Consider the following 27,348-nt stretch of genomic DNA (forward strand, 5'->3'; position numbering starts at 1 on the left):
CCCTCAGCTCAACCACAGCCCCAAATGAGCCCTGCTCAGTTCTGTGCAGTCACACCAGGCTCTTGGCACCTGGGTGTGTCAGCGGCCTCCCCACAATCCTCACCCCCCCCCCTTCTCTGCTTCTCCTTTCCAGTATTCTCCAAGCATGACGATGAGTGTGTGATCCCCCCTTCTCCGAGACGCTGAGAGAGCGGGCATTGCAGGCGGGAAGATGCCAGAAATTATGCAAGAAGTGAGGTGTCATTATCCAGGAGCTGGTGGGGAGGGCATCTCCCTGCTCCCCTCAACCCCCTCCCACCCCATCCACGCCCCCTACCTTTCCCAATTTTAGTTTCATGCAATAAAAAGGCCAAACTTTTTATTCCATAAAACAAGAAGGACAAAACTCTCAAAAATGTATTTCAAGTCAGTGACCAGAAAAATCCCACCCCTTGCCCTTTCCCCAAAGGACCTTTTCTGTACATGACACTTTTTTGTTGTTTTTTGTTTGGGGTTTTACCATTGTTGGGATTTTTTTATTTGTTTTCAGGGGGGTTTTTTGGGGGAAAATTTTTTTAAATGGAAGCTTCTAGCAAGCCCCCCACCCCAATCAACCTCTATGCTTTCTTCTTAAAAAAAAAAAAAAAAAAGGAAAAAGGAAAAAAAGAAAACCAGAAGCCCTGCTGTCTGTCTGTGCCCAAGCCCTTCCACCAGAAAAGCTAGTCTAGGTGTGAGAGCCCACATTGTCTGTAGCCATCAAAAATAATAATAATAATAAACTGGACAGTTTACAATCGGTGGTTTCTTTCAAAAGGCCTTTTTTGGAAAGAAGAAAAGGCAGTCACCGTTTTCCACTTGGGGTTTTGGTTTGTGCAACAGGCAGGGGAGGAGTGGGGACGTGTTTGTTCTAGCTTGATTTCCATGGCAACAGCAGCGGCACGCTTGGACCCCAGAACCCAGCACCCTCATCCTGTGGCCAGAGGGGCCGGACCACTGACCCCTTTCAGGATTCCACGACAGCCCAGACCGTCGCCATGACCCGGTGGCATGCACTGTTCCCAGGACACCTTCCTCCTCCTCTCCTGGACCTCCCTTCCGTCCTGGCCTCCCTGCCTCTCCAGCCCCTCCTCTGCCCCCACCCCAGTCTTCCCAGTGAGAATCCTGCCAGCTGGGTGGTGGCCTGGCGCAGAGTGGGAGAGGCTGCCACTGACAGGATGGCTATGACCTGGGACATGGAAACAGTGACCTCCACGTTCTGGTCCCGAGATCCTCGCATCAGCGTCATCGTGTGCACTGGCTTGGGGGGCTGGAGTTCCGGTTTTCTTTGTTTTTTCTCTTTATTCGTCCTTTCTCAAAGATGGGATACTGATCAGAATTGCTCTGTATATGCTTGGGACTGGATGGAAAGACTTTGGAGCAGCTGTGGGGGGTGGGGGGACACCGACAACCAAACAGACGTGCTGGCTCCAGTCCTGTTTTTACTTTCAAAAACCAACAAGCCCGACAGTGGAGCCTGTCCCCTCCCAGGAGGGTGCTCATGGCCCCACTCACCTCATCACCCCACGGAAACCTTTGTGTCTTGCCCTGGAAGACACCCGAATTCTTTGTACATTGACATGCCCTTCTCCTTCCTCCCTCCCCTGTAGCTGGTCTTTGTTTTACTCCTTCCCTTTCTGATCCATGTATATCATATTATGTGAGATATCATCTGCCTGAAAAAAGACTTTGTGCGGATTATTGGGAACATTGTAGCTGTTTCTGTGTTTTTTCTTACCTTGTAGTCTGGTTCTGAATTAAGAGAGGAAAAAAAAGTAATTATGATACATTGTAGTTTGTGTACGATATATGTTGATAACGTTTTATTAAAGGGACATCTTTTTTCCGCAGCCCTTCCTGACATGTTTGGGGAATGTGGGTTGGAGTTTATTACACTGATTACAAAATGCAAGGTGACTTCTTGGGCACAGTTTTTGTTCCTGGTGCATAACAAGATGTTTTGTGTTTGAGGCGTCTGCCTTCTTTTCCTGGGCCTGCAATTTCTGTGTTCTTGTGGAGTCGCGATGGCCTTGGCGGAAGGTGGGTTGGGAGGGAAGGTATCCATCTCACTTTAAATATTTGGGGGCCGTCTAAAAGCCATTTTCCATTTCTTGTCTTGCAAACACATTTTGGTCCGCTGGAATGTCTTTTATTTTTCTGGAAGTAGAAAAAGGTTCCTCCTGGTGCCCTCTGTTTTCTATGGGGAGTCGCTATCGGCCAGGAGGGCCACAGCCACTCCCTGCTTTCTCCCCTCGGGTGGGACTGGCTTTACCCCAGGCCCCCAGCCTCAAGTGCCTGCTGTTGGCGACTGTTGGGGGCACAGGCAGGTTGATTTTTTTTTTTTTTCCTAAACCTCCAAGGTACTGGGAGCCCTTGAAGGGTTTTGAGAGTAGTGCAGTCTACTTAAATTTTGGAAAGTGTATGCTGGTGGTCTCCTGGGAGATGAATCAGGTGGGGCTGGCAAGATATGGAGAGAGGCATTCCCAGACGACATTTAGGCAAGAAATGCTGAGGGCTAGGGTGAGGTAAGCTGCTATGGATGCTGACTTGCACGACTAGAAAGAACTTTGTACTTCCCTGGAGCTCTGGGGACCTCATTCTAGGCTTGTAGCAGGAGCGGATGCCGTGGTGGGTGGGTGGGAGACAGAGGGTCCAAGCAAAGGGCAGGCTCAGCCCATGTTTATAAGGCCCTTAGGGGACCAGATAGCAAATTCCCAGGTTTAAATCTTGTTTGCTGCAACTTGCTGTGTGGCCTTGGGCAAATTAGTTGATAATTCTGTTCTCAGTTCTCTCATCTGCAAAATGGGGGATGGCGGGTTGGCTGCCTCATAGGCTGTGAGGAGGTTAGCACCGTGAAGTGCTTAGAACAGTGCCGCGCACGGACTAAGAGCAGCATGTGTTCGCTACAAGTGATGTTACTCGTGGGGAGAGTCCAAATGGGTGTGTTGGGGAGTAGCTGGGAGGATCTAGGAGATTCCATCTGGTCCTTCCCTCTTCACCTTGGAACAAGGTTTCCTAGGCTTTTGCTGAGTACAGACACCTTTGAACTATTGGAAAAGCATCTCCATTGGAGAGATGAAGAGACTGAGGCTGCGACTAACCTGTATCAATGGTGCTGACCCAGGGCTGGGGAAAGGAGGTTGGGTGGATGGGATATCCATCCGATACCTGTGCTCCTTGGAGCAGGAGTCAGGCACAGACAAGAGCCATGGGATCAGGGTGCCTAGCTGGAGGAAGGCAGGTCACGGGGCCCAGCCTGGGAAGAGCGCCTGCTGTGTGCTGTGCTACCCCTCAGCCTGGGGCCCCTCGGCAGCCCAGCCGTTGCCTTCACAACACAGATGGCTCTGGTGCAGGTTAGTTTGGCCTTCCTCAGGGGCAGATCTCTGAGCAAAGAACTGGTTCTTGTTCACTAAGCATTTTCATCACTGCCTGGGGCCAGGCCAGAGCTCTACATGAGCCAGTGGAAAGATACTGAAATGAGGAGGAGAAAAGGGAGCGTCATGCCAGTCCTTCCACAAAATAGGGCTTCGGCCCATCACTGAGAGGTGCCGGAGTCGGGGGCCAGACCACAGCTTTCCTGCTGGAGTCATCGCTGTCCACAGGCACTCGATTCTAGGGGTCGGCCGGCCTGGGGGGCCAGAGGTAGGACCAGGCCTGAGACAGGACCCCACACCTGCCTCCCTGCTGGGCATCCCCACTGCCCCCTGCCCCAGAGCCAGGAAAGAAACTTAAGGCAAGTCGCTGACACCAGCAGCAGCATAGCCACTAACGCGCTAGGCCAGAGCAGGGCTCTAGTGGGGGTAAGAAGGCTGCTCAGTCTGGCTCCCTGGTGACCTGAGGAATCCCCTGCCCCAGTCTCGGCTGTCCCATGAAGTGGTGGGCTGTGTTCCCAGATTCCACAGACTCCAGGAGATTGAGCCCAGAACATACCTGGGGTCCCTCAGAGGGCTCTGACCCTGAACTGAGGGGAGCTGGGCCTCTTGGGGTTCAGGCCATGGGGCTCCCCTGGACTTGAGCAGAGTGGCTGGGCAGGGTGGGGTTACAGGCGGATGAGCATTGCTCTGCCCAGCCCTGGGCTCACTGGGTACAAGCACTGGGGGCTTGGAGTTGGGGCTGGGGGTTGGATGTAAAAGGTCAGACCAACGAGGGTGGGTGCTGAAAGGCAGAGGTTCTGTTCTCTCTATTCCCAGGGTGCCTGCGGAGCCGCAGAACCTGGCATCTGGTTTCTGGAATTCAGCCATGCCCTTGGTTTCCTGCCTCCCATGTCAGCCCTCCAGTGCCACAAAGACCATCTCACTTTGAGCCTCCATAGACTTCCTTCTTTCCATCCATCCACTCATGTGTTTGCTGAGCACCCCTTTTATGCCAGGGGTTGTTCTGGCACTAGGGGTACAGTAGTGAACAGACACGGAAGGACAGAGATGCCGTTTGTGGAGGTGAGGCAGGCTGCAGGAAGAGCTCTGTTCTGGCGAGTTAAATTTGAGATGCTGATTTGATATCCAGTAAAGACATCAAGTAGGCAGGTCTGAACTACAGACATACCATGGGAGTTGTTGCCATTTAGAGGGTCTTTAAAGCCACCAGACTGGCTGAAATCATCTAGGAGAAGAGGCCGAAGGACTGGGCCCTGAGATCTGGGGAATAGGAGGGACCCACAAAGGCGACAGAGCAGTGAGTAGAAGACCAGGAAAGCGAGATGCCCTGGTGACCACGAGAAGAAAAGGGGTGCAGAGAGGAGAGGGCTTCTTGCTAGTGGGGAACCCAGGTGGCCACGCCCACCGTGACTCTGGGACCAAGTCCACGCTCCTCACAGCTTCCAGACAGCTGCAGGGCATGGAAGGGCCATGCACACTCCTGCTTTTCCTTGCCCCTCAGCACTTCACCTCCAACTTTGCAGTACTCTGTGGATGTCTGCCCAGCCAGGGCCTTTGTTCCTGCTGGCCCCTCCTCCTTCCCACTTGCCCTTCAGAACCTAGCTCAGATGGCCCCTCCTCCTGGAAGCCTTCCAGGCTGGGGTAGCTCTCTCCCTGGGTCCCCACAGCCTGGTTCAGTGTATGCCTCCCCCATCAGGCTGGGAGCTCCTCTAAGCCAGGGACAATGTAAGAGCCCTCTTCGTCCTGAGAATTGCCAGCACAGGTCCTGGTGCCCAGTAGGTGCTCGATGAGTGCTCTTGGAATAACTGGATGTTGTTGAGTAGCCCCAGAATGTGCTCAGTGGCACCCCTCCCTATGGCATGCTGTCACCTGTGGGTGGGTAGGTGCCCAGGTGTGGGGAAGGAGGTGGCCTTTGTGGGTACCTGCTACTGCCAATCCAAAGGAGACCACTCTGGCCGTGTCCACCCAGTACCCCAGGAGCTCCCGGAGGGCGGGGACCATGTCTCCCTCATTCTGTAACTCGCTCCCAGCACAACACCTGGTACACAGTAGGTGCTTATTAAATGGGCTGCCCCCAAAGGAGGTCTACGGTGAGGGACCTCAGGGCTCAATCTCCAGTCTGGACCTATTCTTGGGTTCCATCATTGGCCTAGCTGGGGAGGAGGAGATCCATGGGTCTCGTGTACACGTGTGTGTGTGTGTGCACATGTCTGAGTGTGTGGTGTGTGGGAGTGTGACTGCATGTGTGGGAGTGTGATGTGCCTGTATGCATGTGTGTGCGCATGTATGCCTGTGCACGTGTGTGAGAGTGAACATGGCAGGGGCCATGTTGCTCTGACAAGCTGGCCTCTAAGGGATGGAGGTCCTGCCCTGGGCAGCACGCCCCCCTGGATGCAGTCTTTGGATATGAGGAGATGTATTCTGAGGGGAGAGGGTCCCTGGACCGGGGGTCTTCCAGCAGTGAAGCAGGTAGGCCTTGTGGGTCATGGACATCTGAGTGTCCATGTTAAAGAGAGAGTCAAGACAATCGGGTCACCTGCATGCTTTCTGAGACTTTCACCCACAGCAAAAGAGGAACCAGGGAGATGCTGTCTAAAGCCTGAGAGGATCCTGTCCTGCTCCTGTGGGTTGTCACAGAGCCTCTGCCAAACACTTGCCCCAGGTCCAGCCTGAGCCAGCTTTGGGAGAGAATAGAGAGCAGCCTAAAGTGAGGTCCCCTCAAGCAAGTCCACCTTTCCACCTGGCTTCTAAGAACTCCAAACCCATCAACTTGAAACCTTGGCGAATGGAGCCTATTTGATCCAAAGGTGGGGAAACTTGGAAGGGAGGTGCTGTATCCCCATTTTGCCAGCGAGGAAGTGGAGGATCTGACAGGGCAGCTGGAATACAGGAGGGGAGAAGTGGCTTTCCCCCAGGCCAAATTAGAATTCCCTTGCCACTGAAGCTTGCTGGAAATGAACTGAAGAACTTTTGAATGGATCAACCAGGAATTTAAATATATGAGACAGTGAAAAATATGTTCACAATGGGAATGTCACCATTTCATTTCCAAAAGTCTGCTGCTGGAAGTTCCTCTCGTGGGGTTTCGCTATCCAGCATGACCCGGCGCAGCACTCTCCCTGCAGCGTGCTCCTCCTGCTCCTTCACCAGCTCACTGGCTGGGGAGCCTGTACTGGGCGGGAGGCTGGCTGAGGCCCTCAGGTTCCGCTGCATCACTTCCTCTCCTGCGTTGAATGAGGGAGTGAGGACGAAGCTGGTAGACATTTGGGATTTGGAGAAGCAAGGACCTGTCTGTGGAGGGGGCAGCTGTCATGACACACGAGCTTCCCAGCTCTTCACACTGCATCATGTGGTCTCTAAGCCTGTTTCCTCATCTCCATGGGGACAATAAAAAAACCGCCAGTCCTGCCTGCCCCACTTTGCAGATCAGCTGTACTTTGCAGCTCCCTTGACACAAAAGTGTAGTTGGGTTCCAGGCTCCACAACTTAGCACTAAGGCCAGCATCCGAGCTGTCCTCATTCAGGGTGGGTTGGGAGGACAGGCTGCCCAGGCCTGCCCGGCAACCCTGGCCCCCTTCCAGGCAGTCCTCAAGCTACAAGGTCATCTGCTGATGGTCCGCTTACTCAGAGCCTCCGTCCCACTCGCTCAGGGCTCAAGTTCACCTCACCCTCCCTCCTCTCCAAGCAGTCTCCAGGGGCTTCAGCCTGCTCAGGATCACGCCAAGCCATCACCACCACTTGCCCCAGGATCCCCGCAGTGGCCTCCAGCTGGACTCCCTACCACCATCCCACCAGCTCCTCCTCTGTACTCCCAACAGAGTGTTGTTTAAAAAAAAAAAATGTTTGACTCAGCAATTCCACTGCTAGGAACTTACTTACCCAATGGCTCTGCTGGCAAAACTACTCTAAGATACATGAACGAGGGTGCTCACTGCAGCATTATTTCTAATAACAACTGGAAACAACCCGGACTGCCATCAACAGATACTAATGTGGCTGCTCAAAAGAACGAAGAGATCCTATGTGGTGATGTGGCAAGAGCCTACAATCCAGAGACATCAGGTGAAAAAGGAAGTGCAGAACAGGCTGTAAATAGGATGACTCTTCAGTCATGTATATATGTGTGTTGTTATGATACATACACATTTTCACCAACAGCATGGAAGAAACTTGAAGCTCTGTTAACCTTAGAGAAAAGGACTAGCTAGGGACCACCTTGGGTGGGTCGACTTATCTTTCCCTGAACTCTGAACTTTTATCATTTATGTATAATTGTTTCCTGTCTGTAAAATAAAAAGTAAAATGGGCAGCAGGGCTCAGAGTACCCGGAGCCCCAGGTCAGCTGCCCTAGGAGGTGAGGTGCTTGGTGTTCAGGCCCCTCCCAAGCTGGCCACTCCAGCCCCAGCCAAGCCTCCGGCCTCCCCACTTCCAGTCACTTCCTGTCCCCATGGTCCTCTGTGCCTTGCTGCTTTTCCTGCTAATCCCTCAAGCCTAAAAAGTAAGCTTTCAAGTGGAAAGAGCCCAAGCCTGGGAGGCAGAGACACAGGCTGGACGCCACTTTGCCACTGCCTAGCTGAGAGCTCCTCCAGCTGCTGGAACTTCCCACACTAACTGCTCTCAGCAGTCCCTCAGCAGGAATTACAGACCAACAAAGCCACCTCGCCCAAGGTCCCACCCGCTGTCAGGAAGCAGCACATATCCAATGGCTGGTGCCAGGCCAGGGGTGTTTGTAGAAGGCTCAACTCCCTTGCCTCTGGCTCCAGAGTGCCCATGAACTGGGTGAGGCCTCAGATGCAGCCACACTGAGCTTGGGCCCGCCACCCCCACCTGCTGCTGCCTTCGCTCTCCACAGGTTCCTGTCCTAAAGGTTCTCCCCAAATAAAAGTCTCTAAGTGTTTCCTCGGGAAGCTGACCTATAGCACCAGGTGGGTGACCTTGGGCAAATTCCTTAAATTATCCGTGTTTTCTTCTTAGGGCCCACAACAGTGCATGGCACATGCTAGGCATGCAATATTTTTCTTGAATATGGAAATGACATTTACCTTGTAAGGGGTGTGTGCAGATTAAATATGCTATGTATCAGGTGCTTGGCATGGCAGCAGTGTCTGGCACAGATCAGGACTTGACATTATTTGGACAGAGACCAGCTGAACCAGGGGTGTACTTGCCCCATTAACCAGGATACGAGGGAGAAATCTACAATAAATATGCTAGCGAGATTTTCTGCAGTCATTGTGGAATGTGTCCACAATTTAAATAATGCCATAAGAACCTAGTGACCATCAGCGTATCTGCCATGTGGCAGACACTACACACACATAACCCAGAGTCTTCAACGCCAGGTAAGTCACATTAGCCCCAGGTTTCAGATGAAGAAATGGAAAGAGACAGATGAAGATCCTTATCTAAGATCACAACATGGGTCAAGGGCAGAGCTGGGCTTCAGCTGGGGCAGGTCAGGCTCCAGGGCTTGGACTTGTGTGGGCGCCCTTCCCGATGGCACCCTCATACCAAACACAGGCTTCAGTGCAACGCAAGGGCTCTTTATTGTCAGCGAGAGCAGCAGGCCAAACGGGCACTGAGGCTCCACGGGGCCCAGGCCCTCTTCCATGGAAGAGAGGCAAGAGGGGTTTCAGGATTCAGAGGGGTCCTCCGCTCACACAGCACCATGCAAATACAGAGCTAAAAACTTTCTGAATGTCTCTGGCTTGAAACCAACTGGCCCAACAGGTTCCTGGAAAGAACACAGTTCATTAGGATCCTGCTACTAGGTTTAATGGCAGCAACTACAACAAAGATTGGATTGAAGTAAATCTTCAGTGCCTGGACAGTAACTTTCTTTTTCTGACATCGTCTCTCTCTCGGACTAAGAAGGGGCATTGAGGGGCTGTAGCCTGGGAGGACAGGAAGCATTCCCAGCCCCCTTCAGCCAAAACAACTGTTGACGCTGCTCTGCTCCTGAGGCCCTCTCACTTCAACCACCAGGAATGATGGTTGAAATGGGCTGCTGCCCTCTCTAATCCCAGGGACAATCATCCCTCACCCATTCCACACACATTTATTGGGCACCTGCTTGCTTTCTGCTGGGCCTATATCCTGTGCTGGAAACAGACACAGCAGTAACTTGACTCTGGTTCCTGTCCTCAAGGAGCTTACAGTCAGCTGTTCAAATAGTGAAAATGAAAGGAGACAGACCCCACTGCAGAAGTAGGAAAAAGAAGAAAGCAGGAAGAAATGACTGACTTGCCAACATTTATACATGGAAGGGTGAGCAGAATGGGGCAGAAAGAAAAAGAAAAGGAAGGAGACTTCAGAAAACCCAGCACATGCAATAGAAGAAGTAGAAATGAAGGCAGGAAGGGCAAGATCAGGCTGGAGCCCAGGGCGAATGCTGAGGGGTGGAGCGGCAGGAGATGAGGCTGCAGAGGTGAGGAGAAGCTGTCTCCAAACCACAACAGGCCCAGCCCTGAGTCAGTATCCTGGAAGGGAGAGGCTGAGGGAAGAGAACCTGAAGACACAGAGTGAGGAGGGAAAACCTGACTAAGAGCAGAGAGCACGGAGGTGGCTGGTGTGACTATGCAGGTGAACTGAGGGTGTCTGGGGCCAAAGCAAAGGGCACAGACCCAGCAGGCATTTCAGGTGGAAACAGCACTGAGAGCTGCTGGAGAACCAGTTCAAGAACGGACCTGCTGAGAATGTTCAAAGGCTCAGCGACTCCATTTAGCAAGCCCATACTCAGGCCTGTGTGGGACCTAGTTGGTCCCAGAGCAGGCAGTACCCCTACTCCGCTTTCGCAGTCCCTGACCCTGCTGTAGGTCTCTCCAGGGTGCATATTACTGCCTGATGCTCTATCAGGAATTTATTTAGATACTGCTACTGCCCACTACACAGAGAGCAGGCCTGGACCCTGTCAGCTGAGCAGTGGGGTGCAGCACAATGGTGCCGCAGGAGGAACTCCATATCTGTGGGATGAAACAAAATGAATGCATCCCCAGACCCTGCCCTCAAGGATCTAGGAGCTTGGAGTTCTGTTTGGTGGAGGAAAAAAAACATGTGAAGAGGTTCTACGCACAGCAATGTGATCGTGCTCTGATGGGGGAATACGGAGGCCAGGGCAGCCCACCTGAGGCACTTAAGTGAGGGTTGGGATGGGGACGGTGGTGGTCAGAAGTTTCCCAAAATAAGAAACACTTATGCTAAACCTGGAAGGACAAGTGGAGGATAGCCTGACAAACAGTAATGGGGAGGGGAGAAGGCAAGAGGCCTCCCAGACAAAAGGAGCAGCACCTACAAAGGCCAGAGCTAATGAAGCTGCAGAGCACCCTGGGAGCTGTGAGGAGCTGGATTGGCTGGAGGGTGCAAAGGGAAGCAGGAGCTGGAGTGGAGCACTGGGCAGGGCCTTAGGTAGGGGCGGGACTGAAGGAGTCCTCTAGGCAGAGATCCCAGGTGGGAAGTCCCCAGGGCCAGGGCTCTCCTCACAGAGCACCCCAGCAATCCCACCTGAGGCTCACACCAGGTAGGAGGAGGCATGGCCCTCCTGGGTCAGGCAGGAGATGGCTCAACTTACCACAACCACTCTCTTTTTGATCACTGGGAGACACCAAAAATGCTGATAGAGGAGCTGGTCTGAGTCCACCCAGGCCAAATTCTTGACACCCTCGTTAGAGTCCAGGTCTGTGGTATTCAGTTGAAACACCAGGAAATGGAAGACACGTCCATCCGTGCCCACGCTCTGCACCACCACGGGCTGCTCCAAGACCTTGGCATCATTCTGAGAGGAAAAGGGGACAAGGAAAACAAATCAGAAGCTGTGGAGTGTAAGGAACAGCACGGCCCAGGCAGCTTCTAGTTCTTCCCTTTACAACGTCCACCTACGTCCACTGAATGGCTTCTCTTTGGGACAATTAAAATAGAATGAGGAGTTCAGGGCACTGTCCAGGGCCGGGCCTTCCTTCACCCAGGCTGGCTGTGCCTCATGGCCCCAGGGTGCCTGCTCTTCTATTTGAGCACATCAAAGTAATAGTTCCTGCCACTGAGAGGCGATTTCCAGGCAAGCCAGAGTTCAGGCAGGCCAGCTGGGGGGTTAATGACAGAAATCCCTCAAACTCCTGGCGTTACTTGATGAGGACCACAGTGACATCAGCTATCAAATGTGAATCCGGAGGGTCAACGGATAGATATAATCTCATTCAGTTCTCACCCCATTTGACAGATGAGGAAACTGAGACTCGGTGAGGTAAAGTGACTTGCCGGAAGTCACGAAGATGGGTGGTGTAGAACCCAAACAGGCTCATGCCAGACCACACCCTTCCCCCACGCCCCTGCCTTGCTCCTAAGGGCCTGGCAGTCACATTCACTGGGCTTCATGCTGACGCTGCAACTCAGCACGGGCCATGTTTCTGGAGTATCCACTCCAGCCATGCCAGCGCCAGGATTTCACCAGTCAACTCCTGCTACTGATCTCTTCTAGTTACTGCCACTTGGTAATAGTAGTAACACCTAAAATCATTTACTGAAGGCCTCTCAGGTGCCAGGCATCTTGCCAGTTTTACATCAGGTCACCTCTACTCTCATAAATCTAGAGGTATATTCCCACTAACAGATAAGGAAACTGAGGTTCAGAGAGGTGGTATAATTTGCTCCAGGTCACCCATGGGGATCAGACTCCATGCTATTAAGTCACTGAAAGCCCTGTTGTTCTGGTTTAATCCTGGTGTCCCAGTGTATCTAATAGCGGCACCTCATTATTCTCAATGGTGTCCCAGTTTGGGAGATAAATCATATGGTGACCTGCTGAGACTTTGCAGCAATCCAGTTTGGTGACTGCTACTCACTGAACAAAGATCCAACAGGCAGGCCCCATGAAGCAGGCCATCCTTGATTCAAAAATGCTGCCTGTGTTCACCCCACTGGGGCTGAATCTGGCATTAGGAATACCTAATGTCAGACCTCAGTGTCGGCCACACTGGGGCTGTTGGCCTTAGAAATACCTGTTCTTAGCTGCATGAAAAATAAATAAAAAGAAAAGTACCTGTAAGTGTTAGCCGAGAATTCTGTATTGACTCTTATCTCCCTCTACAGATCAATAAAACTGCAGGTAGTACATAAATTTCTCAGCAATTTTACCTTTTACATGGAGGCTCTTCCCATAATTGCTCAACTTCACATCCCCAGGAATAATTTGTACCTGGAGGGGCTGAAGGAGGCCTCCACTCCTACCCAACTGGGTGGTAATTAGTTGTATCGTTGCTACCCAGACTCTGATGGCAATAGCTGGCACAAAGGCTACAGCGAGTCTGCAGGCCTGGGACCAGGGTTGTGACTATCTCTGCCTCCTTCTCCTGCCTGAGTTGGGAGTAGCACATCCTTCAAAACTGGAGAGATCATGTTCCAAGCTTTGCTTCCCCACTCATTAGCTGTGGGATCTTGGGCAAGTTACCTAATCTTTCGGAGCCTTCAGGAAGTATATAGTCAGAGAATGGGAATAAAGACAATTGTCCTAGGATTGGAAAGACACAAGAAGGTCATATAAAGATCTGACAGCTACTAATTTCTTAGCTGTGTATCCTTGGGCAAGTTCCTTAGCCTCCCTGAGCCTCAGTTTCACCATCTGTAAAATGAAGCTAATAGCATCTGCCACATGGGGTTAAAAAACTACAAGGATTAAATAATGCCGTGTTCTGAAATTTCAGTTCAGTGGTTGCCTTTTCTTTTTTCTCTTTTTTTTTTTCCTTTGAGGCACTGTCTCACTCTGTCACCCAGGCTGGAGTGTAGTGGTGCAATCTCAGCTCTGCCTCGTGGGTTAAAGCAACATTCATGCCTCAGCCTCCCGAGTAGCTGGGATTACACATGCATGCCACCACACCCAGCTAATCTTTGTATTTTTAGTAGAGATGGGGTTTCACCATGTTGGCCAGGCTGGTCTCGAACTCCTGGCCTCAAGTAATCCTCCCACCTTGGCCTCCCAAAGTGCTGGGATTACAGGTATGCACCATCACACCCAGCTAATCTTTGTGTTTTTAGTAGAGATGGGGTTTTGCCATGTTGGCCAGGCTGGTCTCGAACTCCTGGCCTCAAGTGATCCTCCTACCTCGGCCTCCCAAAGTGCTGGGATTACAGGCGTGAGCCACCGCGCCCGGCCAGTTCAGTGGTTTTTAAACTCGAGCTTGTAGCAGCATAACTGGGGGGCTTGTTAAAATGCTGATCGCTGGGCCCCAACCCCAGGGTTTCTGATTCAGCAGGTCTGGGGTAGGTCTGAGAGTATGCCTTTTCAACAAGTTCCCAGATGATGCTTCTGCTGCTAATCCAAGATTATATTTTACGAACAAACCACTGATTTTTTTTTTTTTAATAAAAACCCTAAATAAATGTGTGGTATGCAGCAGGTGCTCAATCTGGGCAAGGCCCATTCCACTCCCTACCCATTTGGCTAACCATGGCTCTCCAACTCCCCCTAGGCCAAATAAGATGGGAAAAAGTACTTTTCCTCATTCCTCCTCTAGAAAAGACTCAGGCTCTAACCAAGACCTGGGGGTCCAGCAGTGGCTCTCATGAACTACCCCCCAACACACCCCAAACCAGGGATCTGGTGTCCCAGGCCTGCTTGAGGGCTCCCATATAGCCCTCCCCACCCTGGAGGCCTTTGCTCCCAGAGCCAGGCTTTCCCCATCTTGGGACAGCTCTCTGTGACAAGTTAGTTTGTATTCTATACCATCTAGGTCCCTGAAACCTCCTCTTAGGATCAGGGGATAACACCAACGAGTATCTTGGGTCCCCAGCACCCATCCTGAGTTGGCAGGCAGGGCTTGGCCATCTCTATTGCTCCACTTCCTCCTGCCTGTGCTCCACTTCTGCCACTACAAGAACAGAGGCAGCATGCTGCAGCACAAACAACTGAAGACTTCAGAGTGGGGCAGACCTAGCTGCAGTCCTATCTCCACCACTTAGTGCTGTGTAATGCTGATAAGCTGCATGGCCTCCCTGTAATTCTATGGCATAGCTTAGAAAGTGGGGACTTCAGTAAAAACATGTGGGCTACTGTGATCAAGTGAGCTACTTAGGTGAAGCACAGGCAGTCACCCCCTAGTGATGTTGGCTCATCTCCACAGGGTGGGCTGAAGTACTCCTCCCTAAAACTCCTCAGTCAAGAAATCAGTTCCCCTATATCCCTTTTCTTCCTCTGAGCAGTAACCTTAAGGGAGGAGACCAACACCACGTAAAGCAACTCAGTGGTCTTCTCCACATACATACCCCATAGAGGAGCCGGGCCTGAGCCAGGGCACTGCCAAAAGCAAACAGGATCATCTTGGCCCGCAGCTGATCTGGTTGAAGGCGGTGTGGTCGTAAATTGGCTTTGTCCAGTAAGTATAGGGTATGGGGATAGGGGTAAGGATAGCCTTCCTGGAATCCTGCAAGAGACACAATTATGTGGAGGGGTGGAAAGGATTCATCAGCCTGCCACAAAGCCTCAGGAAAGTCACCTCGCCTTAGCCCAGGGACAGGTGCTACAGAGAGACTCAACAAAGGTGGATACTATCACTATAGCTCGGGGGCTGGCAAACTTCAGCTTGCTGGCCAAATCTGGCCTGCTACCTATTTTTGTAAATAACATTTTCTCTGGAGCACAACCACACTCACTCATTTACGTATGACTATTGGGTAGCTGTGACAGAGACCATATGTGGCCTGTAACACCTAAAATATTTACTGTTTGACTCTTCACAGAAAATGCCTGCCAACCTGTTATAGGTGCTGCTTGCAAGCTAGTTCTAACTCCACACCTTTCTCTCTCATTCTGGCACACAGATGACAGTGATGTTAGGAGAAGGAGAACTTGAAATCTGTGGTAATTATTCAAAAGAAAGCAAGTCATTTGCAAAATTTACTACTTTAATATTAGTGACAAATGACTTGCCTCATCATTCACAACTGACCCACACAACACTGGTGCTGAGAATCAAAGTTTAGTACTTGTTCCTTTCAGCCATGACCTTGTCAAGTCATGATTCTCTTCTCCCGCATGGCTACGAGTAACTCTTGGTAGGCTGGGAACTTCTAGAATAAGTGATCTGGATCACTGAATATAGGTGAAAAGAAGAAAGAAAGAGGTTGGGAAGGCTGGGCATGGTGGCTCATGCTGGTAATCCCAGCACTTTGGGAGGCTGAGGCAAGCAGATCGCTTGGGCCCAGGAGTTTTAGACCAGCCTAGAAAACATAATAAGACCCTATCTCTAAAAAGAATACAAAAATTAGCCAGGTGTGGTAGCACATGCCTGTGGTCCCAGCTACTCAGGGGGCTGAGGTAGGAGGATTGCTTGAGCCTGGGAGGTCAAGGCTGCAGTGAGCAACAATTGTGCTACTTCACTCCAGCCTGAGTGACAGACTGAGACCCTGTCTCAGGGAAAGAAAAAAAAAAAAGAGGCTGGGAAAATAATGTAGGCTCTGAAAAGCCTAGAGGAGGCATGGCTCTCCTGCATGTTTGGTCCTTCAGCCTGCTCAGGTATTCGGCACAGATAAATATCTAGAACTCACTCTGTGCCAAGCTGTAAGACAGGTACCAGGAATGGAGGCCAAGCAGAGCCTGCCACTGCCTTTGAGGAGCTCACAGTTTAGAGGGGAGACAGACAGGAAAACTGACCATATCTGTATGGAGGGACATGTCAAGATGTGAGGTAAGTCAGGGGCTGTGGGAGGACAGCCGGAAGGACCCTGATGAGACTGGAAGATCCCAAAGCATTTCTGAGAGAAAGTCATTCCTAAGATGAACTGTGAAAGATGACAAGTTAGCAAGCTGAAGACCAAAAGGGAAGAATGGCCAAGAGCTTCAGCAGAAGGAGAGGAAGTGACAAGGCATGGAGGTGAGAGAGGGCATGATGAATTTAGCACAGTCACAAGAAACAGGGCAGGCAGGGGAGGAGGCAAAGATGAGGCTGGGGATGGGGCAGAGACCAGATGTGAAGGCCCTTTCATGATGAGCAAAGGAGTTCCAACTTTACCAACAGGCCACGGGGAGGTGGGCATGAAGACAGATGGGATGAAAGTGGTGTTGGGGAAAGGCTACTCTGGAATTATGAACTAGATGGACCAGAGAGAAAATAGTGTGGGGTCAGACAGACCAGCTGGGAGGCTGTGGCAATAGGCTAGGTAAGGACAGTAAAGACTGACCTAGGTTGTGGCTATGACAATGAAGGGGTTTATGAGGAAGATGCTACAGCTCATGAGGACACAGTGGATGGCAGGAAGTGGGGGCCAGCCTAGTCTCACTCCCTTGTGATGTCTTGCCTGACGGAGTACATGGTGGTCCCTTGCTTGATGGAGTTTGGATTAATGGCCCCATTCAATGTCTATGGGGCTTCCTCAGTTCCTAAAGGGGGTTGGCCAGAGTTTACAAGGTAAACAGAAAATGGGTGCCTTTCATGGGACCTATGAATAAAGAAAAAGCCTTGGTGAAAAGCCCCTCAAACGCCCAATGATACAGTTTGCTGAAGAAAAAAAAAAGTCCCTCAAGCCACTCTGATGTAATAGAGTTACTTCTCCAAGGTAAAAAGTAAAGTTAGTCTTTGAGCAAATCACTTAACTTCCCTGAGCTGCAGTTTCTTTGCCTATGAAATGGAGATAATAGTACTTGTCTCATGGGGCTGCCACATGGATCCTAGGAGATAGGTAATACACACGAGGTGCCTAGCACCTAGCAAGTTCTTAGTATATCCTTTCCCTCCAGAAAAAGCATGTCCTTCTCCTCCACACTGCCTAAAAGTCCAAGACATTGATCCTTACCTGTGTCATTTTTCACATCATAAATATTGCATTCATGAAGATCGATGATGGGTGATATGGGGTAGAAGGTCTCTAGAACATGATTCTTAGTAGCTTCAACCTCCTCTCTGGAGGCGATGGTGGGCAGAGGATCCTTAGTGCTCAGTCGGGCTCCACCAGAACCACGGACTTGAAGGAGAAGAGACTCTAAAAGGGAGAAAAATGGTTACTCTAACCTGGTACTAAAGGCTTTCGCAGCTGGGCGCAGTAGCTCATGCCTATAATCCCAGCACTTTGGGAGGCCAAGGCAGGTGGATCATTGGAAGCCAGGAGTTCTAGGTCAGCCTGGGCAACATGACAAAGCCCCATCTCTACTAAAAAATACAAAAAATTGGTCAGGCATGGTGGCTCACGCCTGTAATCCCAGCACTTTGGGAGGCTGAGGCGGGTGGATCACGAGGTCAGGATATCAAGACCATCCTGGCTAACGCGGTGAAACCCAGTCTCTACTAAAAATACAAAAAATTAGCCGGGCATGGTGGCTGGCACCTGTAGTCCCAGCTACTCGGGAGGCTGAGGCGGGAGAATGGCATGAACCTGGGAGGCGGAGCTTGCAGTGAGCTGAGATGACGGCACTGCACTCCAGCCTGGGTGACAGAGCGAGACTCCGTCTCAAAAAAAAAAAAAAAATTAGCCGGGAGTAGTGGTGCGTGCCTATAATCCCAGCTACTAGGGAGGCTGAAGCACGAAAATCACTTGAACCTGGGAGGCAGAGGTTGCAGTGAGCCAAGATCACGCTATTCCACTCCAGCCTGGGTAACAGAGTGAAACTGTCTCAAAAAACTTAAAAAAAAAAAAAAATTAAAGACTTTCTCAATTCTGCAAAGTCTAAAGCCTTCATCCTCCCATGTGCCTCAAGTCATTTATAGCATTTCTAGATCAGCCTAATCACAGAACACAAAACTTTGAGTTAGGATGTTAATCCTGGGATCCTTAAGAGGGGATGAACCAATGCACTCTTCTTCCTGTGTTCCCTTCCTAGTAAACCCTGAGGGCTGATGGTCTCTGGGGAGCGAAGCCTGCCCCATCCAGATCTTCCTGAGCACCTGCTGTAACCAGGGGAACCAGAGATGTGTGAGAGTTACTCTCTCCTCTCAAGGAGCCCACCAGGTAGTGAGTGCTACAGTGAAAAGGATGAAACATATTCAAAAATTGTACAGGTGGGGAAAACTGAACTTCTCTGGGAATGGGAAGTTCCCTGAAAGAAGCAATGCCTTAAAATGACATCTAGAAGGATGGATAAGAGCAGAGATTCTCAACTGCAGCACTATTCACACTTGGATCAGATAACTCTTTGGCGGAGTGGGGGGAGGGAATGTCCTGTGTACTGTGGGATGTTTAGCAGCATCCTGGCTTCTACTTACTAGATGCCATTTTAACTCCCTCCCCATCCCATCTCCCCACACCCCATCCACATCATGTCAAAGATGTCTCCACACACTGCCAAATGTCCTCCAGAGGGAAAAACTGTCCCTAGTTGAAAACCACTGGGTAAGAGCTTGCCAGGCAAAGAAAGGGGGAAAAGCACTCTAGTTAAGGAGGAATAATGTGCAAAAGCACAGGTACAGGCAACTCCGTGGCAGAATTTAAGGAGAGAAATCCAGGTGACTAGAGTAGGATACAGCAGGGAAGGAGTGATGGAGAGAGAGAGGAGCACTGAGACTAGAGTTAGATTCTTTTTTTTTTTTTTTTTTTTTTTTGAGACGGAGTCTTGCTCTGTCACCCAGGCTGGAGTGCAGTGGCGCAATCTCGGCTCACTGCAAGCTCCGCCTCCTGGGTTCACACCATTCTCCTGCCTCAGCCTCCCGAGTAGCTGGGACTATGGGTGCCCACCACCATGCCCGGCTAATTTTTTTGTTTTTGTATTTTTAGTAGAGACGGGGTTTCACCGTGTTAGCCAGGATGGTGTTGATCTCCTGACCTCGTGATCCACCCACCTTGGCCTCCCAAAGTGCTGGGATTACAGGAATGAGCCACCGCACCCAGCCAAGGCAGAGGAGATTCTTAAACTTAGGAAAGGGGCCAGATTGTCCTTAACAACTGAGAGTGAGAAAACCCTAGCCAGTCAAACAGCCTCACTGAAGTCGGATTAGCATATATGCTACATGCAGACATAGGTGGCAAGAGGAAAACAAACTCACATCTGACTCATCAGCAAGCCAGCCATTGTGAACATGCATAGATGCCCTTCACAGAGGTCCCCACAGGAGGTCACATGCTACCACCAGACAAAATGTGCCTGGAAAAACACCTTGAGAATGGCCTCCTGAGGAGTATCCACGGAGTCAAATCTTTCTCAGAAGGTGCTTGGGTTTTCAGAAATAGCCACAGTGTGATGGTAATGGATCAAGGCCGGTTTTCTTGTATGTCTAAGAATTGGTTTGGTCAACAGCACTGTCATTAATTAGCATGTGGCCTCCCTTACTGGATAGGTAAGAAAGGGATACTACATCTGTGGGTGGATAAACTCTGATCTGTCACACCTCAAGAATAGTTTTCTAAAGTATTTCCTGTCTCCTCACATATAATCTGCAAGAAAAATAAATGTGCATGGACCTCTCTTAACCTTGGGTTTTCCATTCTCCCCACAGACCACTCTTGTGTGGTTTCTGATTCAATTCCCTCCATATCCCTCCTCCAGTGACAGCTCCAAATGGGGTAGTTTAATTAGAGGTAATACTTGATGATGGGCCAAGTACTCCTCTATTAATGAGGTTCACTAATTTCCTTAGTGGTGTCATTACCTCTGCAAAGCTGACTCATTACCAGGAAGTCTATACACAAATCCTGACCAAGCAGATGTCCTGAAATCCCAGATCATTCCGTAGCTGGTTTTCCTGCTCCAGGATTCCACCAGTTAGAACACCTGTGTTCTCTGAACATCCCTGCCTGAAACACCAACAGTAGGTATATGCATTTACACATCCCTTCAGTCAGCACCTACTGTGTACCATGAACTGTTAGACACTGTGGACAATGTGAGTAAGATATGGTCCCAGCCATTAGGAGTTCAGTTGAGTGGGGTAGACAGAACCGACAGTAGATACTGACAATACAGTGTAATCTGTGCTATGATGGCAGAATGGGCATAAAGAACACAGAGGAGGAAAAGATACCCCAGCCTGGATTCACAGAGAAGGGGGGCTTGAGTGAAGTCTTGCAGATAAGGAGAATTTGGTTAAATGAAGAAAGCAGTGGGCCAAGCACGGTGGCTCACGCCTGTATTCCCGCAGTTTGGAAGGCCAAGGCGGGTGGATTGCCTGAGGTCAGGAGTTCAAGACCAGCCCGGCCAAAATAGTGAAACCCCGTCTCTACTAAAAATACACACACACACACAAAAATTAGCTGGGCGTGGTGGCGGGTACCTGTAATCCCAGCTACTTGAGAGGCTGAGACAGAAGAATCACTTGAACCCAGGATGCGGAGGTTGCAGTGAGCTGACGCCATTGCACTCCAGCCCAGGCAACAAGAGCAAAACTCCATCTGGAAAAAAAAAAAAAAGAAAAGAAAAGAAAGCAGAAAAGAGTATTCTAGGCCGGGAGCAGTGGCTCATGTCTGTAATCCCAGCACTTTAGGAGGCCAAGATGGGCAGATCACTTGAGGCCAGGAGTTCGAGACCAGCCTGGCCAACATGGTGAAACCCCATCTCCAATAAAAATACAAAAATTAGCCGGGTGTGGTGGCATATGCCTATAATCCCAGTTACTCAGGAGGCTGAGACACAAGAATAGCTTGAACCCGGGAGGCAGAGGTTGCAGTGAGCTGAGATTGCACCACTGTACTCCAGCCTGGGCGACACAGCAAGACTCTGTCTCAAAAAATAAACAAACAGGCCGGGCGTGGTGGCTCACACCTGTAATCCCAGCACTTTGGGAGGCCGAGGCAGGCGGATCAGGAGGTCAGGAGATCGAGACCATCCTGGCTAACATGGTGAAACCTTGTCTCTACTAAAAATACAAAAAATTAGCTGGGCGTGGTGGCGGGCGCCTGTAGTCCCAGCTACTCGGGAGGCTGAGGCAGAAGAATGGCGTGAACCTGGGAGGCGGAGCTTGCAGTGAGCCGAGATTGCCCCACTGCACTCCAGCCTGGGTGACAGAGCGAGACTCCGTCTCAAAAAAACAAATAAATAAAATAAATAAATAAATAAATAAACAAATAAAAATAAAAATCAAACAAAAAAGAGTATTCCAGACAGAATGCACAGCATGTGCAAAGGCACATGGTGTGAAAGCTTCATGCTAAAAAGCTGAAAGTGGCTAATTTGGGGATGGGGAGGGGGGCAGTAAAGCAGGAGATAAGACTAGAAAGACTAAGTGGTGACCAAATCATGAGGGCTGGTAACCCACAATAAATGGTTTACACTACTAGGAGACAGTGAAGGATCTGAAACAGGGCAGGGACATAAAGACTTGCACTTTAGAAAGATCACTCTAGCAGGCCATGATGAAAATGGATTTGGAAGATGAGAGAGGTGTAAGTGAGGTAAGAAGACTATTGCAATAGAATATGAGCATTGTGAGGGCGGAGGCTACATGTGCTTTATTATAAATTTCCTTACCTTCAACATTTAGGCACTTCCCAAGCACATCCTAAGCACTCAATAGATATGGCTGACTGTTAATGGTTGAATTAACGTCTTAGAAAGTGATTAAAAACAAAAATCGTTGGGCTATGGCTAATGATATGGAGGGTGTGTCTGAGCCTACAAAACGAGACCACGAATGATGGGAGTAAGGATCGGTATTTGGGGGCAGGGGGATGGGAGCTGGTGGTGGGGTTAAGAGTAGAAAGGCAAAAAAAAACAGACCAAGGCTTTCTGGTGTACAAGATGACCAACCTCGGTTCCAGGTAGCAGAAAACGTGGAGTTTTGGACACAGATCCTCCTGGCCAGAGAAGGATGCTTGAGAATCTGAGATTTACACAGCTGTATTAGGTTGTCCACGATGACCGGGCTTGAAGACAAAAAGAGACATTTGGGGACTTAAAGCAACAGGTCGACTCGAAGATCCATTAGTAGGAAATCTTCTTTACTTGGGGGAACTTACCAGTAGGTCTCTCTCTTGGGGATTTCCTCAGTGGTCTGCCAGAGACGGGCGTGAGAGATCACATTCAGAACGCACTCGTCTTGGTTCTCTATGTGGTTCCTTGGATCATCAACAAGGCTAAGCACTTTCTCGGGAAGGCCTTCTATTAACTTGGTCTTGGTGAGCCAGAGGGCCTGCTTTACACCTTTGAGGTAATCAGCCACAAAAAGAAAGAAAGAAAGAAAAAGATTCAGGAAGAGATGCTTACACCTGCCAGGTAGCATCTTAGTAAAAAGGCTGCCTCAAGTGAGAAACTGGATTTGTTCTGTGACACCTGAGGGGATAGAACCAAAAGTGAAGAGCAGAAGCTAAGAAAGTCAGATTTCAACTCACCTTCAGGAATGACCACCTACTTCAGGATGGTTAATAGGTGACTGAGGTGGTGAGCGCCTGCCACTAGAGGAATTCACACAGTGGCTAAGACCGCTGAGATAATATGGCTGAATGCTGCAAGCAGGGGATAGACCCTAGGCTATGGTACTAAATTGATGGATGCCAACCTTTCATTTAAGATCCTTTCTAATAACCCACACCCCAGCCCTAACTACCAAATATAGCCTATGTCTACCAAATATACCTCATTTATTAGGTGTGGGTCTAGGCATAAGCCCATGCTGCCTTCTCAAGGGAAAGGAACCTTTGGAAATAACTGGGAATAACTTTCGGATTTTCATGAATATTTTAAGGAGCTGAACCTCTCTGGCCTTAGTATAGAAAGGTTGGGCTTTTCCTGGATACAGAACTGTTTTGTCTTTTTTTTTTTTTTTTTGAGACAAAGTCTCGCTCTGTCGCCCAGGCTGACTGGGCGACATGATGACTGAGCAGCATGATCTCGGCTCACCACAACCTCCGCCTCCCAGGTTCAAGCGATTCTCCTGCCTCAGCTTCTCAAGTAGCTGGATTACAAGCATAAACCACAGCACCCAACTAATTTTTGTATTTTTAGTAGAGACAGGGTTTCACCATGTTGTCCACGCTGGTCTTGAACTCCTGACCTGAAGTAATCTGCCTGCCTAGGCCTCCCAAAGTGCTGGGATTATAGGCATTAGCCACTGTGCCTGGCTTGTTTTGTCTTATAGACATGGTAAATCGTGTAACTGAAAATATTTTTCTGTATACCAGAGGTCAACAAACATTTTCTCAAAGGGCCAAATAGTAAATATTTTCAGCTTCTGGGCCACAGTCTCTCTCACAACTACTCAACTCTGCTAGAGCACAAAAGCAGCAATAGGCAATAATTAACAAGTGTGCATGGTTTTGTTCCAATAAAACTTCATTTATAAAAACAAGCAGCTGACCTAGTTAGCTGACCCTAGCTACGTACCATCTGTTGATTGCTAGCAAGCTCAGGGCCAGGTTTGGGGCTTCCCTTTAGAATGCAGAATCTTAGGCCGGGCACGGTGGCTCACGCCTGTAATCCCAGCACTTTGGGAGGCTGAGGTGGGCAGATCACTTGAGGTCAGGAGTTTGAGACCAGCCTGGCCAACATGGTAAAACCCCGTCTCTACTAAAAATACAAAAAAATTAGCTGGGTGTGGTGGCGCTTGCCCGTAGTCCCAGCTACCTGGGAGGCTGAGGCAGGAGAATCACTTGAACCTGGGAGGCAGAGGCTACAGTAAGCCAAGATCACGCCACTGCACTCCAGTTAGGGCAACAGAGCAAGACTCCACCTCAAAAAAAAAAAAAAAAAAAAAAAAGTAAATGAAGTAGAACCTCACATAATGAATTTTTGTTGTATTATCTGTTTTATTTTTCCTTTGTACTGATCCCCTCGCCTGTTTTTTAATTTAATCTGGTTGTGTTATAAAAAAGCTGCCCAAAATACTTTGCATGAAAAGATGGCATATACGTAGCCAGGCCCAGTGGCTCATGCCTATAATCCCAGTAACTCAGGAGGTGGGAGGATGACTTGAGCCCAGGAGGTCAAGGCTGCAGTGAGCTGTGATCACACCATTGCACTGCAGCCTGGGTGACAGAGTGAGACCCTGTCTCTAAAATAAATAAATAAATAAAAGATGGTGTATATGCAAACTAAAATAGATTCAGTTTAGCCTGACAGTCTTTAAACATTAAAGAAACTTAGCTACTCTCAGTGGGATGGGCTGTGGTGCCAGGCAAAGACCTCCCTAGCTTCACTTTCCCCAAATTTGGCTTCTCTAAGGGAGGAACATGCATAGACCTAGGTATCTAAGTTCTGGATCAAGTAAACACACCAGTCCTCTATTTTCAAATGAAAAGTCAATACTATATTCTTCTCAATGATCATGCCCAAAAATTAACAGAAGGCTGCTGGCTGCCTTGGTTGGCAGACCATCCATCTCAGCTGGAAGAACACTTCTCTGACTCAAGGTCATATCTGCATTTGAAAATTGCGTCTGGGCCAGACACAGTGGCTCATACCTATAACCTCAGCACTCTGGGAGGCTGAAGTAGGTAGATTGCTTTGAGACCAGCCTGGCCAACGTGGTGTAACCCCATCTCTACAAAAGAAATACAAAAAATTAGCCAGGCATGATAGCATGTGCCTGTAATCCCAGCTACTTAGGAGGCTTAGGTGGAAGGATAGATTAGGCCTGGGAGGTAGAGGTTGCAGTGAGATTGTGCCACTGCACTCCAGCCTGAGTGTCAGAGCAAGATTCTGTCGAAAGAAAAAAAAAAGAAAGAGAGACAGAGAGAAAGGAAGGAAGGAAAGAGACCATGTCTGGGATGGAAGGGAGCTTAAGATACTTTGGGGGAGACACCCTCAGGCAATTTCTCTTGTGGTAACAAATGAAAGGCAATAAGTACAATAAGACTTTTCACTTTAAGATCCATAAGACGTCACACCAGAAATATGAATATAAATGTTTAGAAATGTAACTTTTGGGCAGGGGCAGTGGCTCACACCTATAATCCCAGCACTTTGGGAGGCCGAGGCAGGAGGATCACTTGAGTCCAGGATTTTGAGACCAGCCTGCGCAACATGGTGAGACCTCCTCTTCACAAATAATTAAAAAACTAGCTGGGAGTGGTGGCATGCGCCTGTGGTCCCAGCTACTCAGGAAGCTGAGGTGGGAGATCACTTGAACTTTGGTGGTCAAGGCTGCAGTGAGGCACGATCATGCCACTGTACTCTGGCCTGGGCAACACAGCATGATGCTGTCTCAAAAAAAAAAAAAAAAAAAGTAACTTCTGGATTTTGCGGTGCAGCAGAAAGAGCCCTGGACTGGGAGTCAGATAAACTAAGTTTTAGTTCTGACACCGCCACTGTTCCTTAAACTTGACAATAGATAAAATATTAAGACTTTATGTTTTATTTGCATATGAAAAATAGGTGATAATGAGAGCTGCCATTTACTGAAAGTCACCATCTACCCTGTGCCAGGAGCTTTACCTGCAAGTTAGATGGGATTTTATAAAATGAAAAATGAAACTCAGAGACTAAGGAATTTGCTCCAACTCACACACCTTGTAAGTGACAAGGCTAGGAGGAGAATCTGAGTATGTCTACCCTAAAGAACATCACCTCTCTCCATTACCCCAAATGGCTTCTCTAGCCCTGTATCCTGCAGAGTTTTATTACAGCCTACAGAACCTCTCTGTGAGCAGCAAAAACATAGGATACACCATACATTTTCAGCCTAGGCAAACGAATGTAATCTTAACGTCTAAAATACTGCTAATGCATTCATCCACTTGGTATTGTTACCAGGGTCACTCAAGGATGCCAAGTCTTGTGAGATCCTTCCCACTACCTTGTAAGGACACTAGACGTGTTTAAAGGCTTGAAAATCAGCTTTCAGGAATGGAATTGAGAAGCTTAAGAGGCTGGCCAATTGACTTAAGTTTTCTCAAACCTAGGATTTATTCTCTGACTTAGTCCCCCAATCTTGCCAGATTTGCCTTTTTTTTTTCCCCCTAATCACTCCTTGGAAAATACTGTTTCCACTTACCTCAACCATTCTGTTTTCGAGACCTGCCCCATCCCTACCTATCCTGATTTGAGGAAGATGGAAGAATGGGGAAAGGGATAAACAAGCTTCTCCATGGACTCTGGAAAATAATTTCTGGTACTGTTCTAGATAGACAGGCTGGTTTTGGCAAAGTCATTTTGATCTGTCCCTAGTGAGAGTGACAGAGGAGTAGACATGGGCTTAAGAGGTGACAGGCCTGGAGATTAAACATCCTGCTGTCTCCACTATAAACTCTCTCCAACTACTTTTAAAATATACAGTTAATCTCCAGAATGTCAGACCTGGAAAGGTCAATGTGGACTGTCCAGTCAAAACCATTCACTTCCCAGGAAATAGAGGCCCAGGATGGCCAGCCATTTGCCCAAAGTCAAAGAGAGAGAGAGCCAGGGCTAGGCCTAGAAAGCAGCTCTTTTCACGCTGACACGCAAACTCTCTATTACTCCTGCACAGGGGCCCAGCTCCTTACAACTCAATTCTAACAACCCTCAGAAGACGGGAATCACTACGGCCCCATTTCGCAGACGAAGAAACCAAGACCCACAGAGTTTCAATGTCTTGCCCAAAGCCACAGAGGGTCGGGGTCGGTGCTGGTTAGAGGAACACGGTCCCTTGCCGCCCGTCCTGGGGCCTCACCCTCGAGAAGGCGGCAACGGTGGTGAAAGATATAGCAGGCCTGGTCTTTGTACAGCGGATGCTCGTGAAGAGGGGGCGAGCGGTAGAACCTTGGGTCCTTGTAGCCGCGGTCCCAGGGCGGAAAGATCGGCCGCGCCAGCCAGGGCACGAAGTGCATCTTCCCCGCAAAGGTGATGGGCTCCAGTCCAGGAATCTCGTACACCCTATCCAGCGGAGGAGGCTCCGGCTTCCGCGTGGAGCGCACGCCCCACTCATACGCCCCGCGTCTCGGGGCCCCGAAGCCCCCAAGGCCGAGCTGCCCGGAGCCAGCTAGCGCCCGCCTTGCGGGCCCGGACGCCAATGCCATACCGATCTGATAGCCTCAAGACCTCCACCTGGACCCCGCCATGTTGCCGCGCGCAGGGCCTGCTGGGAACGAATGAGACCGGGCGCCAAAGCTCGTTTTGGGAATGGCAGCTAATTCAACCAATCAC

General features: G+C 49.6%; 2 protein-coding genes across 19 annotated transcripts in view; one reads left to right on the forward strand and one right to left on the reverse strand.

Annotated features, from left to right (window-relative positions):
* Window positions 1-1,865, forward strand: part of SSBP3 (single stranded DNA binding protein 3) — a 185,833-nt gene extending 183,968 nt beyond the window's left edge. For all 17 annotated transcript variants that reach the window (XR_010153910.1, XM_063801961.1, XM_054683220.2 and 14 more), the window contains one exon: window positions 134-1,865. Coding sequence is in view for 16 of the 17 variants with exons in the window: in XM_063801961.1 (XP_063658031.1) it covers window positions 134-163 (30 nt within the window). In the remaining variant the exon portion in view is untranslated. The remainder of the gene's footprint in view (window positions 1-133) is intronic.
* Window positions 603-27,327, reverse strand: MRPL37 (mitochondrial ribosomal protein L37). 2 transcript variants are annotated; one of them, XM_009458415.4, is made up of 7 exons: window positions 26,876-27,299; window positions 22,251-22,434; window positions 22,042-22,157; window positions 17,166-17,351; window positions 14,640-14,797; window positions 10,957-11,160; window positions 603-2,172 (listed from the first exon to the last, which is right to left on the reverse strand). In XM_009458415.4, the coding sequence occupies exons 1-7, from the start codon at window positions 27,219-27,221 to the stop codon at window positions 1,915-1,917; spliced, it is 1,452 nt and encodes a 483-aa protein (XP_009456690.1). In that variant the 5' UTR covers window positions 27,222-27,299; the 3' UTR covers window positions 603-1,914. The 2 variants fall into 2 exon arrangements, with proteins under 2 accessions (XP_009456690.1, XP_001151707.2); XM_001151707.6 differs by lacking the exon at window positions 603-2,172 and adding an exon at window positions 8,917-9,123 and having other exon boundaries at window positions 26,876-27,327.
* Between the last annotated feature and the right edge of the window lie 21 nt (window positions 27,328-27,348).

The sequence above is a fragment of the Pan troglodytes genome, chromosome 1 (assembly GCF_028858775.2).
Source record: "Pan troglodytes isolate AG18354 chromosome 1, NHGRI_mPanTro3-v2.0_pri, whole genome shotgun sequence".
NCBI lineage: Eukaryota > Metazoa > Chordata > Mammalia > Primates > Hominidae > Pan > Pan troglodytes.

What these genes read in the sequence shown, in the direction of transcription:
- MRPL37 (XM_009458415.4), bottom strand. Translation starts at nt 27,221, where the DNA reads ATGGCATTGGCGTCCGGGCCCGCAAGGCGGGCGCTAGCTGGCTCCGGG. An exon ending in CCCAAGAGAGAGACCTACTG is followed by an intron (nt 22,158 to 22,250) that starts GTAAGTTCCCCC and finishes TTTGTCTTCAAG; the next exon opens with CCCGGTCATCGTGGACAACC. An exon ending in TTCTGCTACCTGGAACCGAG is followed by an intron (nt 17,352 to 22,041) that starts GTTGGTCATCTT and finishes TCTCCCTTTTAG; the next exon opens with AGTCTCTTCTCCTTCAAGTC.